The 13,651-nt window shown below is 52.9% G+C and overlaps 1 protein-coding gene across 1 annotated transcript; it reads left to right on the top strand.

Annotated features, from left to right (window-relative positions):
- The first annotated feature begins 341 nt into the window (after positions 1–341).
- LOC112668516 (olfactory receptor 10V1-like) lies at positions 342–1,304 on the top strand. Its single transcript, XM_025460944.1, has one exon. It carries the CDS (start codon positions 342–344, stop codon positions 1,302–1,304), a length of 963 nt encoding a protein of 320 aa, XP_025316729.1.
- Positions 1,305–13,651: the final 12,347 nt, after the last annotated feature.

Raw genomic sequence — 13,651 nt, 5'->3', positions numbered from 1 at the left:
AAAGACAACTCTTTAAAATGTGAAAGAAAGACTGTTATTAAGATCTATGGAAAACAAGTCCATATGTAGACTTTACTCATCCCACTTCATTTTTTATAATAGCTCAACAGGTGAACTGAAGTGACATCACAGTGAACAGTTCATTCTCAGTGAACAGAGGGCAGAATTCAGAAATCTAAGAGAATGAAGAGAAGTGCCAAGCCTGGCAAAAGGAAGTGGAGGTTCTCACAGAGCTGGCTACACTCCCATCTCTAGAAAGGGCCCTAGGGTCTCCCACGACTTGGAGAATTGCTAGAAAACTGCGCTTTTCCAGCCTAGAGTTCTACAGAGGAGAATGTAGGATGGCCCTATTGCAGGCAAACCACACCTTGAACTCTGAGTTTATCATCTTGGGCTTTGGGGACCTGGCCGAACTGCAAGTCTTCTTTTTTGGACTCTTCCTAATCATGCATCTTGTCACCCTAGCAGGGCACACAACCATTGTGCTCATCACCCTCATTGACTCCTGCCTCCAGACCCCCATGTATTTCTTCCTTCGCAACCTGTCAACCATTGAGATTTGCTATATATTGGTGATTGTCCCCAACATGCTGGCCAATTTCCTATCCAGGAGCCAGCGGATGCCCTTCCTGGGCTGTGCCTTGCAGATGCACCTCTTCATCGCCCTGGGTGGTGCAGAGTGTTTCCTCTTGGCCGTGATGGCCTATGATCGTTTTGTAGCCATCTGCAACCCGCTGCGCTACACAGTCATCATCACTAGGGCCCTCTGCCTGCAGATGCTGACTCTGGCATGCATCAGTGGCTTTACACTCTCACTCACCCTTACTACGCTGATATTCCTTCTGCCCTTTTGTCGGTCCCACGAGATCAATCATTTCTTCTGTGACATCCCTGCTGTGCTGTTTCTGGCCTGCTCGGACACAAGAGCCAATGAGATTGCGGTCTTCCTCGTCTGCATGCTCATTCTGTTGATTCCTTTCTTGCTGATTCTGCTCTCCTATGCGTTCATTATTGCTGCCATCCTCAGAATCCACTCAGCTGAGGGAAGGAGCAAAGCCTTCTCCACCTGTGCTGGGCACCTGCTGGTCTCTGTTCTGCACTATGGCTGCGCAATATTCATCTACATTCGCCCCAAGTCATGCTACACCCCAGAACAGGACAAAGTTGTGTCCTTAATCTATACCAACGTAACTCCCATGCTCTACCCTATGATCTACAGTCTGAGGAACAAGGAAGTCAAGGGTGCCCTCAGAAGACTTCTGGAGAGCTATAGCCAGATGAGGCAGCTACCCAATGCAAGGTGAAGGGAAAGATGGGGTCTGCCAAAACGAACGTGGCCCCCTTTCAAGAATCCAATTGGTTATCCCACAGCACACCTCGTGGCTCCACTCCTCCCTCTGAGGTCTACTTCATGGTTCTGTGCACCTGGACCTTACAGCCCCCTTTCCAGTGGACAGAAAGATAGAACGAATCCTAAGGCTTTTCAAGATGTGGCAGTTCTGGGATATTTGTGGATGTTTCACTGTCTCTTCATGGACTCTTACATCTATCACATGGAGCACTGTCAGAGACAAAGACACTGATGGAAAGAAGGTCATGAGCTGATCCAAACAAAGCAGTAAGGTGACCTCTTCTCTGGCCAAAGACCCAGCAGGAACAAAAATACAAGGATCTCCCAAGTCCAAACTAAGTAAAGTAGAAAGACAGAGCCAACGCTGAAACTGAGTTCCACATCGTCAGAAAATAACCTGGAGATCACCTGAGATACAATGATGCCAACTGAATCAGCAGCACCAGCAGGGGCCTGTACCTGCTGTGTCCTCATCCCATTCACCATCCTCACTAAGGCATTTTACAATCTCCCCACTTCTGGCCTCTGGGCCAGCTGACTCCTCCTCATCCTTTAATGCCACTCATTCCTGGTGGCTTGTGCAGACTGCCTCTCCTTTGATTTGACCTGCCAGGCTTGGGGAGGTGCCCCTCCTTTGTGGCCCCATGCACTTACTCATCACCTAGCACTGAAATGGTTTGTCTGTCTCCCTGACTGACCTGGAATTCCTTGAAGGCAAGAACTATCATTAATTTCTGCCAGCCTCTGGCACATAATAGGTGTTTAATAAGAAGTAATCAAACTGCGAACCCCTATGCGCTTTGGCATAGGAATAGCTTCAGACCCCAGATGCTAACAGAATTAAAGCCTTCAATATTCTGAGCTGGGGCCTTGGTGATTCAGGGACTTAGGTCAGATGTAATGATCCCAAGGAAGTATTTGCTGACTCTCCTTCCACCCCACAGGCTGGAATAAATGATAAATGCCATGGGTTCCTGTGTCCTCCTCCGTTACGGCACTTAGCAGGAATAATTCTTGAATGAATGAATAGGTGAATGAATGAATGAGTACTTTGTGTGTACCAGGCACTGGGCATGGGACTTGGAATACGAAAAGCATAAGACATTGTCTCTGCCCTCAAGGAACTCACAAATTAGCCTGGGGGCGGGGGTAGGGTTAGACACCAAGACAACCTGTTTTAATGCAATGGTTACAAACTATTCATTCATAGGAACAACCAGTCCCAGCACCATACCTATGAATACACACATGCTGTTAAAAGGGTGAGGAGGGAAAGGGTCTAGGACCTTGATGACCCTTCATTGGACAACTAAACCAATACCATGACCACCTCCCTCTAGACTCCATGTTCAGTCAACAATACATTTCCTTATACTTTAAGCCCATAAAGTATTCTTAACTCATGCACAGAGAAACATCATGAGCATCAGTTATTTCCAATTTTGCCTGGTCTCCTCAGTTCATGGCTCTTACCACCTTGCTTATGCTAGACAATGACCCCATCCTCTGCCACAAAGAGGCCCTCAGAGCCACCAGAGGGGCACCCCTCAATGGGAGCAGCAGATCTTGGAGGGCAGGAACCGTGTGGATCATTTTTCTAGTGCCCAGCTCTACTTGCTATTTGGTCAGTGTGACTACAAGTCACTGGAAGAATATGGTGACAACAGACAAGAATCCAGTAAAGTCTCTGCCCAGGAGCATGCAGACCAGCAAACTCCCGGTGAGAGTCTAGAGCTAATGATGCTATGCTGAAAGATGGGCTTACATTGCTATCAAATGGAGCAATACTATCGCACACCTCCCGGGATTGTGGTGAGGATGGCAAGGGACAATAGAAAGTGATGCCTAGCCCAACACTTGGCATGCAAAGTGCCGAATCCATGGCAGCAAGGATTAGCCACAGCATGGTGTGGCACTGGGTCCCTCCACATTGCCACACTGCTAAATTAAATCCACATGGCTCCGGAGAGAGAGAGAGAGAGAGGCTGTTGCTGATGTCACTCACTTCAACCCCACCCAGGCCCTGTGCTTCAGGGCCATATGATGCCCTTATGAAAGGATGCATGGGCACCCCCATATTTGGAGAAGCTTAGGTGGGTGCCTCTTCTTTTATCACTTCAATAAACGTTTGCTCCCATTTCTCTCTCTCCTAAATCCTTCCCTACCTTCAAAATAAACAAGTGAAATGTTGACAAGTGTTGTAGCTGGGGGGGAGGGTGGGGTTTCTAATACTATTCTCTCTCCTGTGTGTAGATGTGTAATTTCCATAATAAAGAATTGTAAAAGGTAAAGGTGCTGATGAGCCTCCTTTGGTTGAGCAGTCTCCTTGCTTAGACTGCCTGTCACATCTGTGCCATTTATCTAACCTCCACTCTTCCTTTAAGACACGGCTCATGTATCATGTAGTCCATGACCCCTTTTCATTTTTTTTTATTTATTTTTTTTTTAATTTTTTTTTTAATTGGTGTTCAATTTACTAACATACAGAATAACACCCAGTGCCCGTCACCCATTCACTCCCACCCCCCGCCCTCCTCCCCTTCCACCACCCCTAGTTCGTTTCCCAGAGTTAGCAGTCTTTACGTTCTGTCTCCCTTTCTGATATTTCCCACACATTTCTTCCCCCTTCCCTTATATTCCCTTTCACTATTATTTATATTCCCCAAATGAATGAGAACATATAATGTTTGTCCTTCTCCGACTGACTTACTTCACTCAGCATAATACCCTCCAGTTCCATCCACGTTGAAGCAAATGGTGGGTATTTGTCATTTCTAATAGCTGAGTAATATTCCATTGTATACATAAACCACATCTTCTTTATCCATTCATCTTTCGTTGGACACCGAGGCTCCTTCCACAATTTGGCTATCGTGGCCATTGCTGCTATAAACATCGGGGTGCAGGTGTCCCGGCGTTTCATTGCATCTGTATCTTTGGGGTAAATCCCCAGCAGTGCAATTGCTGGGTCGTAGGGCAGGTCTATTTTTAACTGTTTGAGGAACCTCCACACAGTTTTCCAGAGTGGCTGCACCAGTTCACATTCCCACCAACAGTGTATGAGGGTTCCCTTTTCTCCACATCCTCTCCAACATTTGTTGTTTCCTGCCTTGTTAATTTTCCCCATTCTCACTGGTGTGAGGTGGTATCTCATCGTGGTTTTGATTTGTATTTCCCTGATGGCCAGTGATGCAGAGCATTTTCTCATGTGCATGTTGGCCATGTCTATGTCTTCCTCTGTGAGATTTCTGTTCATGTCTTTTGCCCATTCATGACCCCTTTTCGATGACTGCCTTGGTCCAGTTCTCACTGAAGGCAACTCCTTCAGGAGTACAGCCCTGTCAGGCCCCATCCACCATGGCCTTGCTATCTGTGAGAGAAGGAAGTGACAGTGCCAACCCAAGGGGCCCTGCACATGCACATACACACTGATGCACATACACACTCATGCACACATGTACATACGGCCTTGGAGGGGAGGAGAGAGACAGGAAGTCCCAGCACTCCAGGCAACACAGAGGGCGACCTCTGGAGAGCATGGGGCCTCTGCAGGGATGTGGGGCAGAGAATGGTCAGAGGTGAAATGACAATAGCCCACTATCCTCCTCAGCAGTCTAGGGGGGCTGTGTTCCCAGAAGGAAGGAGCCAAGGAATCTGTAAGGTCAGAGTGAATGTCAACTTGACCTGAAGTGGCCTAGGGAGGGTGGCTAGGACACATTTAGGAGGATCGACTAGATGGGAGATGACATTAGAACATGAGCAGCTGTGGAAACATCTGTCATCCAGACAGGATTAGAAGGAGAGGGAAGCATTTGGGGAGTGGGGGAAATATGGTGAGGTCAGTTGGGGGCTGGTTGGGTTCCAGGTGCCTATAGGACATCCTAGTTTGGTGGCTCTACAGTCTTGAAACTCAGGAATTCAAGAAAAAGGTGGAGTATCCAGGAACTGGCAAAGAGATTCATGTTGATTTAACCATCACCTTCGTTGAATTCATACGCCCTGGCCCTGTCACTTCCTAATCATTACAGATTGTGCCGAATGTGTTTTTAAATATATTAACTACATTCCGAGCAAGTTTTCTCTGACTCAGAAACATGAAGGCCCTAACTGCTACACAGCCAGAGGCTTAGGCTGGCATGGGCATTGCAGAGAAGAGGGCTGTGAGGTGCTGAGCTCTCCTGAGTATCGAGCTGTGTGTGTTTTCTGTGTTCACACACATGTGTGCATGTGTAAGAGAGTACCTGGAAGAGGTGGAAAAGCAAACTGTTTCTTCATGTAATATTGATGAAATGCTGATGAAGCAAACTACCAGTTGCCCTCTGGAGGAATAATTTTCCAGGTAGGATGAGCATTATGCATGCAATTTAGAAAGGGTTGCTTTTTGGAAGCAGCTCAAAATCTGGAAGCCAGACAACACTGTGCCACACTGGCCCTGAGGTGGTTAGCCTGAGGTTTGGTGACTTCAGGGACCTCATTACAACCCTCCTAACTGTATCCAGAAAAGGTGCCAAGTAGAAGCACTTTCGAAGGGAAGATTGGCCTCCAGTGAATTGAACAAAACTATTAAAACCTCAGCAAAGTAGTTCACTTGGGAACCAATTAGAAGTTCTTCCGCCAACAATTGCGGAATAACTTTCTTAATTTGTGTTCTGCTTACAAAGGTCATTCATGTTGTCAAAACTAAAGAAAAGTTTGGGCAAGTTTGGAAAAGAAAACAAAGTTCAATCATCTCACTTTCTCAAGACTACCACCAGGAAAATGCTAGTGCCCCAGGATGAGATGAGCTCGTTCATACTTAGTGCTCAGAACACCGACTGGAACATGTGATCACTCAGTAAATGTTACCGGTTATTATTGCTCCATTGTTGGTAGGCTTGGAAAAGTCTTGCCTCATTCAAAAATGAGATAAAGCTCAACTAAATTTCCTTCCAGCATCTCGTATGGACTTTATCGTGTATATAAACACGGATACTTTCTCATCCGAAACAATTCGTATCACGGAAATGTGCGGCAGAGAGCGGTGCAGTCCTTCGCGCACCTCCCTCCTGCGCTGCCTCACGTATTAACGAGAGTCTAGCGTGTCGCCGCTTATTTGCCTACTCCTATTCCATCGCGTTCATCCAAACATCACTCCACCCAGATTGGTCCCTGCAAGGGGTAAGAGAGGGAGGTATTTGTTCAGTGAGTCCTGGGCGCTGCCGCAGAGAGCTCTGCCCAGGAGCGCAGGCGCCGCCCGCCCGCCCTTGCAGGCCCACCTTGTGCACAGCGGGGCGAAGTGAGCAAAAGCAAGATGTTCAGGGAGCCGGTGTGTCAACTGCAGGAGCGATAAGTCAGAGGGCCCAAGGGGGTGCAGGGGGTGCAGGGGGTGCAGGGGCCCCAGCACACAGCACAATCTAAGGTGCCGACAAGCGTCTATGGAAATAAAAGGCGCAGGGAGGAGCAGCCTGCCTGTGAGGAGGACCAGGAGATTCCAAGGGGACATAGAAACAGGAAAAAGCTTGTTAGGAAGTCACAGCAGAGCTTTTCATTTGTCAGTCGATTGGTCCAGGATGTTCCTTCTCTCCATGGGCCTGTGGCAGTGTGACCCAGTCATGACACTTTGACAACAGTCTTCGTCCTCACACCGGGTCCTGCCTGAAATCTCTGATGTCCACCTGCCGACAGGGCTGCCCTGTGTTTTCTCATCAATCAATTTACCCACCTCTCCTGCCCTCGAGCTCCTCTTTTTAAAAATTAATTAATTAATGAGAGAGAGAGAGACAGGGACACAGGCAGAGGGCCATCCAGGGAGCCCGACGACGTGGGACTCGATCCCGGGTCCCCAGGATCACGCCCTGGGCCCAAGGCAGGCGCTAAACTGCTGAGCCACCCGGGCTGCCCCCTCGGGTTCCTCTTTACCATCCTCGTCATCCTTTCTCCCCAAGTATGTCAGCTCCGAGGGGAAAAGGCTTCTGCCAGCTTCGGTACCTGCTCTCTTCCCAGCTCCCGGAACGGCACCGGGTGGGCGCGGGGACCGAGGAAAGCCCGAGGGGAGGTGGCCTCCCCCACCCCACCCCTGCAGCCCCGACACCCTCCCCGCACACCCCCCTCCTGACAAGCAGAGGTGGAGCAGGAGGCAGCTTTGGAAAATGACAGGTTTTTATTGCTATGTTTGCAGTGGCTTTTTAGCACAGTAAGAATGTCCCCGCCGGACCCCCACCCTCACCCGGTCCCACCCCTCCGACCGACGTCGGGGTGGCGTGGGGGAAGCCTTTCTAGGGTCCACTCGGCTGTCTCGGGATCGGACGTGACACACACGTGGGTTAATTAAAGCTGCTACGTGGAAGACTCGAGACGTGGGAAGCGCATCAGCTTTAAGCTCGCAGGTGGGAGCCCGGCCCGGGATCCCTTCCCCGGCTGGTGCCCACCTCAGATCCCTGCGGTCGTGCCCGGCCCCGGGGGCAGGGCGCACGTGCCAGGCGAGCGGCCCCGGGGTCCCGGCACCGCATCTACCTGTGGGCAGCGGGGGCGTGGGGGGTGTCCCCGGAGGCCGCCCGCCGTGCACTCTCCCCCCCAGTCTGGGGCCGGGGACGACACATGCACACCCACGCGACAGACTCGCACGCTCCACGGCTTGAAGCTTTTGCCTATGAAAATTAGATCTATAAATTCACACTCCTTGGCTGGGGCAGGGGACTAAGGGGACGCTGAAAGGGACGGGTGGGGAGTGGCAGGGGGAGGGAGGAGGGGCTGTTTTCTCTTTAGAAATATACAAGCAGAAATCTCTTTCCTCAAGTTTTTATAAAATGTGCAAAATACAAGCCTCATTTGCCCACAGGCACAGTTTACACCTGGTATTCACCTTTGCTAAGAGAGATCTAGGTTCACCCTACCTACATACTCACGCACACATGCACTCGTACACAAGCTCACACAATTGATATTGGTGGCAATTGGCGCGGGAACCGGGAGGTTCCGTTGCTGGCTGGCTCTCTAAGCTTCTAGAAGAGGGACGGGGAGAGGGGTCTAGCCCAGCTGAAACAGCGGCCTTGGTTCTGGTTCTGCTGCCCCTCCCCCGCCTCCCTGCCCCATGTCGAATCCTGGAACAACCGTTACTGTCCCCAGCCCCCTTGCACCCCCACCCGCACCCCAGCCCCTCTGGGAACCAACACAGTGACGATGGTGCCAGATACCATGAACTCCTTTCCAAGGGGCCCCTGCTGGGGCTGGACACATAGAGCCAGGGCCTGGGGGCCACCTCTGCCTCCACGGGTGACGGGGAAAGGCACCTTGAACCCAGGAGGATGTCTAGAAAGAGTGGAACGTACTAAATGTTAGCCCTTATGCCATCTTATAAGATGAGTACGAGAGTATATGAGAAAAGTACATTTGGATGCCAAGCGGCACAGGGAAGGTCAGTGGTGGAGTCTGTGGCTTGGCCCACACCACCCACTGTAACCTCCCTCTGGTGAGCCTTCTGCTCCTGTACAATTGCTCTTACCTATGTCACTACAACCTGATAGGAAATTTCTGGGGAAAGCATGTATCTAGACATCCTCCTGGGTTCCCAGGGCCGAATAAGCAGGGAGAGAGAGGCATCGCCCGGGTTCCCGCAGGCCAGCAACGGAGACAGACAGCGAGGCCCGGACAGCAAGTGAGAGAGCCGGGGTGGCCCCTCACTGACAAGGGACAGTTGCCGCCTGGGCCTCTCCCCCGAGGGAGGGAAGGTTCCCGGGCTTGAGCGTGCAGGGGGGCCGGGCCCTCCAGCCACAGGTGGGGATCCGGCGGCCTGGGTTCGAAGACCCGCTCCCTGCTCAGGCCCCGGGCCCCCTCCTGTTGCAGCAGTGGACCCTGTCAGGGGCGCCCCTTCTCCCCCCACACCCCCACCACGGCCATCACCCCCAGCCCTGCCAGCCTCCGGCCGTACCTTTCCCGTCGACTTGACCCCCTTCCAGACACAGAAGTAGACCAGCACCCAGCAGGCCAGCAGACACAGGGTCACCTCCCAGTTGAGGGCCCCCGGCACCTCCAGGCCCCTGGAGAGCCGCAAGACTTTGTTCCTGGGGGAGGGAGGGTCTGTGAGGGGTGCAGGCAGCGGGCAGAGAGGCTGGGGGCACCCCCGGGGGTGGTGCGCCCTGTCCAGCCCCCCTCCCTCCCACGCCTGGGGCCCGGAGGTGCTGCAGAGTGTGAGCCTGAAGCCCGAGTGTCCCGGGCCCGAGGCCGTGGGGCTGGGAGCCCGGCCCCGCGGCACCCACAGCACCCACAGCACCCACAGCGTGCCCGCGAGCCACCCCCTCCCGGGCTGGCGGGCACAATGGAGTGACAATGCCTGGGACTGAGACATGAAGGAGGCAGGTCCACCCATTCCCTCTCCCCTAGGGGTTGTGCTGGGGGCTCCCCAAAGACAGGCCGGGCCCCAGCACACGCAGACTCCAACCATATGTGGAACCCAGAGTGGGAGAACAGGCAAGACCTGGAAGGGGGACCTGCCCGACCGAATCCTGATGCTCAAGGACCCGGAGCAGGTGATCAGCGGGCTGAGGACATGCGGGGAGGCAGCTCAGGCGTAGGCTGGGAGGGTAGGGAGTCACATGCCAGCTGCCTCCAGCCGGGGGGCTCAGGGCAGGGGGTAAGGGCAGCAGGGCTGGGGACGGTGAAGGAAACCCTGAGGAGCCATGCAGGCCACAGACCGAGGCACAGGCGGTGTGGCCAGTAATGCAGTGGGTCAGTGAGACCTGCATGACTCCAGGGGGTGCAGGTGGTCCTGGAGGCACAGGTGGCCCTGGAGGCACAGCTGGACCCAGGGGTGCAGGTGGCCCTGGAGGCACAGGTGGCCCCGGGGGTGCAGGTGGCCCTGGAGGCACAGGTGGTTCCGGGGGTGCAGGTGGACCCAGAGGCGCAGGTGGTCCCGGGGATGCAGGTGGCCCCAGAGGCACAGGTGGCCTCAGGGGTGCAGGTGGCCCTGGAGGCACAGGTGGTCCTGGGGGTACAGGGGGCCCCACAGGCACAGGCAGCCCTGGGGGCGCAGGTGGTCCCCAGGATGCAGCTGTCCCAGTAGAGGTGGTGAGAGAGAGGCTATTGCTGCAGCCATCACAGTGCCGCAGGTGACACAGTCAGTACAGGCTGCTGGCCCGGACGGAGACGCCCTGCCCGGGACCTGGAACACCTGCTGCAACAGGGCTGGATGCTCCCGCGGGGCAACGCCCAGTGCACCCGCTGCTCCAGAGATGGGAGCGCAGCGGGGAGCCAAGAAACCAGCTGCTCCAGCTGTGTCCTGTCTGAGAGGTGACTGGGGGCCAGGGGAGGGGACGTGGGGAGGCCTTGGACAAGGAGGTCAGGGGTCAGACTGGGGGTGCAGAAGAAGGAGGGGCGAAGGGGGCAGGGGGCCTGGAGGGGCCGGCCGGGGGCAGGGGTGTGGCAGTGGGCGGCAGAGACGGTGGGAGAGAGGGTCTGATGCCCGGCAGCAGGGGGCAGGCCTGCAGGCACTGAGGGCTGAGAGTGGCCAGAGGGGAGCAGGCCCTGGAGCCATCAGGAGGCCTGAGACGCAGACGAGATTGGTATGGGGGGGGCCTGACCGAATGTCCACCAGCTTCCTCACGGTGCCTTTCCTGTCACCCCTGGAGGCAGAGGTGCCCCCCAGGCTCTGGCTCCATGTGTCCAGCCCCAGCAAGGGCCCCTGGGAAAGGAGTTCGTGGTATCCGGCACCATCGTCACTGAGTTGGTTCCCAGAGGGCCGGGGTGCGGGTGGGGGTGCAAGGGGCCTGGGGGCAGTCGCTGTTGTGCCGGGGGATTGGAGACTCCCAAGGGTCGGGGGCAGGAGGTACACGTGGCGCACGGGGCGGGCCCCACGTGAGGGGGCAGACACACATAGGGGCAGGAGGACCGCATTTCATCTGATCTGCTTGCTCGGTGCCCGCGTGAGGCCGACTGGGGCCGAGGACCCTGGCCACCTGCACATTGGCATGGCCTCTGTCTTGAGCAGCTTTCCCTGCTGGTGCGCACCAGGCAGCCCGTCGGGCCCCACTTTGTCCATAAGCCGAGGCCGGGAAAGGGGGCTCCCCCCGACCTAGTGCCCCTCCTGGGTAGTGCGTCTTTCCCCAGGGCCCTGAGTCCTATGCCAGTGGCCCCTGGATTGTGGCCTGAGGGCTCGTCCTGGGCCCTGGGCCCTGTGGGCCCTATTGGTTCCCTGAGGTTGGAGGGCAGGGGCTGCTTGCTGTTTCCTAGAGAGTCATGCGGGGAGGGGCAGAGGGGGAGAGAGACTCTTAAGCAGGCCCCACGCGCCACGCGGAGCCCCCCACAGGCTCGACCTTGCAACTCTGAGATCATGCCCTGAGCCGAAAGCGGGAGTCACGTGTCACCGACTGAGCCACCCAGGCCCCGTGGACCAGGGCGGTTCCCGAGGTCTGTTACCACGCAAAATAAAACTTAGTCACCTCTGACTTTATGTCCAGCTACTGCGTCTCCACGTTCTCTTTGTCCTGCCCGTGCAGCACTCATTGCTCCTGCCTGAGGGTGTGGAGAGAGAGGAAGCGAGCTCTCTGGTGCCTGTTCCTCTGCCTACAAGGACACCAGTCCTGTCAGAGTAGGGGCCCACCCTAAGGACTCCGTTTAACCCAGATGACCTCCTTAAAGTCCCTATCTCCATCCAGATGCAGGCCCAATAGGGGTTAGGATTTCAACACAGGAGTTTGTGGAGGCAGGGAGATACAGCTCAGCCCATAACCTACCCCAAACACAACATTTTCAGTCTTTTAAATCTTTGTCCATATGCTCACTAAAATCAAGCCTCAATACTGTTTCACTTTCTTTAGATCTTTAACGTGGCTTGACAACCAGTCCTAAGACGTTGAGCCAGGGGTATCTCCTCTTCTGAGAACCGTCCATTCATATCATTTATCGTGTTTTTAAATTCAAATAGGCACATTTTACTTATTGATCTGTGAATGCTCTTAACATATTAAAGATACCAAATCTTGTCATCATTTGAAAACACTTTCCTTCCTCATTGCTTCCCTGCATCCTTGTTCACTTCTTTTCTACACAGAGGGTGTTTAAAACTTTGAGATGTATTTCACTGGGAGATTTTTTCCATTATGATTTCTGTAGTTTGTGTCCAGTGGAAAGCCTTATGTACCGTAAAAGTGTAAAATCTGTCATCCATAAAGTTTTTTGGTACTTTCAAATGTTAATATACTAGAAATTTATTTTGGTGTGAAAAATGCCATTGGTCTAACTTTGTGTCCTCCCCTGCCCAAGGTTAGTCAGGTGTCTCAACATCATTTATCAAATAATCCATATATCCCTACAATTGAAATGTCATCTTCACCAAAGTCTAAGCCCACATCTAACTTTCTTCTTGCACACTTATATCTCTGTCCAGTCCACGATGAGTGCACTGGGATGGCCTTGCTGAGGAAATGACATTTAGGATACAGTAGAGAAAATTGGGATTGGTATGGGAGAGACAGAGACGGAGGAAGACAGACAGAGAGACTTGATTGGCTCAGCTGGGATTGCCTTCGCAAGGGTGCAGGGAGAAACCTGAGGACAGAGGGGGTGAAAGAGAAAAGGTTGGGGCATCAGTGGGTAGATTAGAGGCCTGTTGCATTGGGGAACAGCATTTGGGTTTTCCCTTTACTTCTTTTTTTTTTAATAAAAAGCCTTTATTAATAATGCTGTTACAAATATTTTGTTTCAAAAGATGGCATACACACAGATATGGGTAAATATACACAGTCCTAGTTTTAGTGGTGATAGAATTTGCAGGTTATTGAATTCCTAATTTTGTAGGGACTGTAAATTCCTCCATGGCATATTTATCCAGATTTCTGTGACGATAGCATATTACCCGGTTAGGGGATGAGGGAGGGAACATTCCTCTGCTATAAAGTAAAGTGAAAAATATGAGGAGAACAGGCAAGATAGGGGACTGCAAAGTTGATGTCCAAAATCCAAAGCAGGACCCATGTTCTCATGGGAAGGGAGGGTTTATCAGCCAGGACACAAGCAGTGCTCTAAGGAACCAAGGCAGAGATGTGATTGGAGAAAAAGATGTAAAACTAAGAGTCAGGAGCCAGAGTGACACCAAGCTTGAAAGCGTCCATAAGGAGCCCCTGAGTGGTTCAGGTGAGTAAGCATCCGACTCTTGGTTTGGCTCAGGTCATGGTTTTGGGGATGCGGTATTGAGCCCCACATTGGGTTCGGCATTCAGCGGTGAGTGTGCTTGACGATGCTTTTCTTCTCCCTCCCCCTCAAGCAAATACATAAATCTTTTTTAAAGAGAAAGAGTATGTAAAGAACAATGGTGAATTTATTGGGATT

The sequence above is a fragment of the Canis lupus genome, chromosome X (genome assembly GCF_003254725.2).
Source record: "Canis lupus dingo isolate Sandy chromosome X, ASM325472v2, whole genome shotgun sequence".
In the NCBI taxonomy this organism is placed as follows: domain Eukaryota; kingdom Metazoa; phylum Chordata; class Mammalia; order Carnivora; family Canidae; genus Canis; species Canis lupus.
This window is presented reverse-complemented; position numbering and strand designations above follow the sequence as displayed.

Bases quoted from the DNA above. Each gene is read 5' to 3' on its own strand.
- LOC112668516 (XM_025460944.1), top strand. From the start codon at position 342: ATGGCCCTATTGCAGGCAAACCACACCTTGAACTCTGAGTTTATCATC.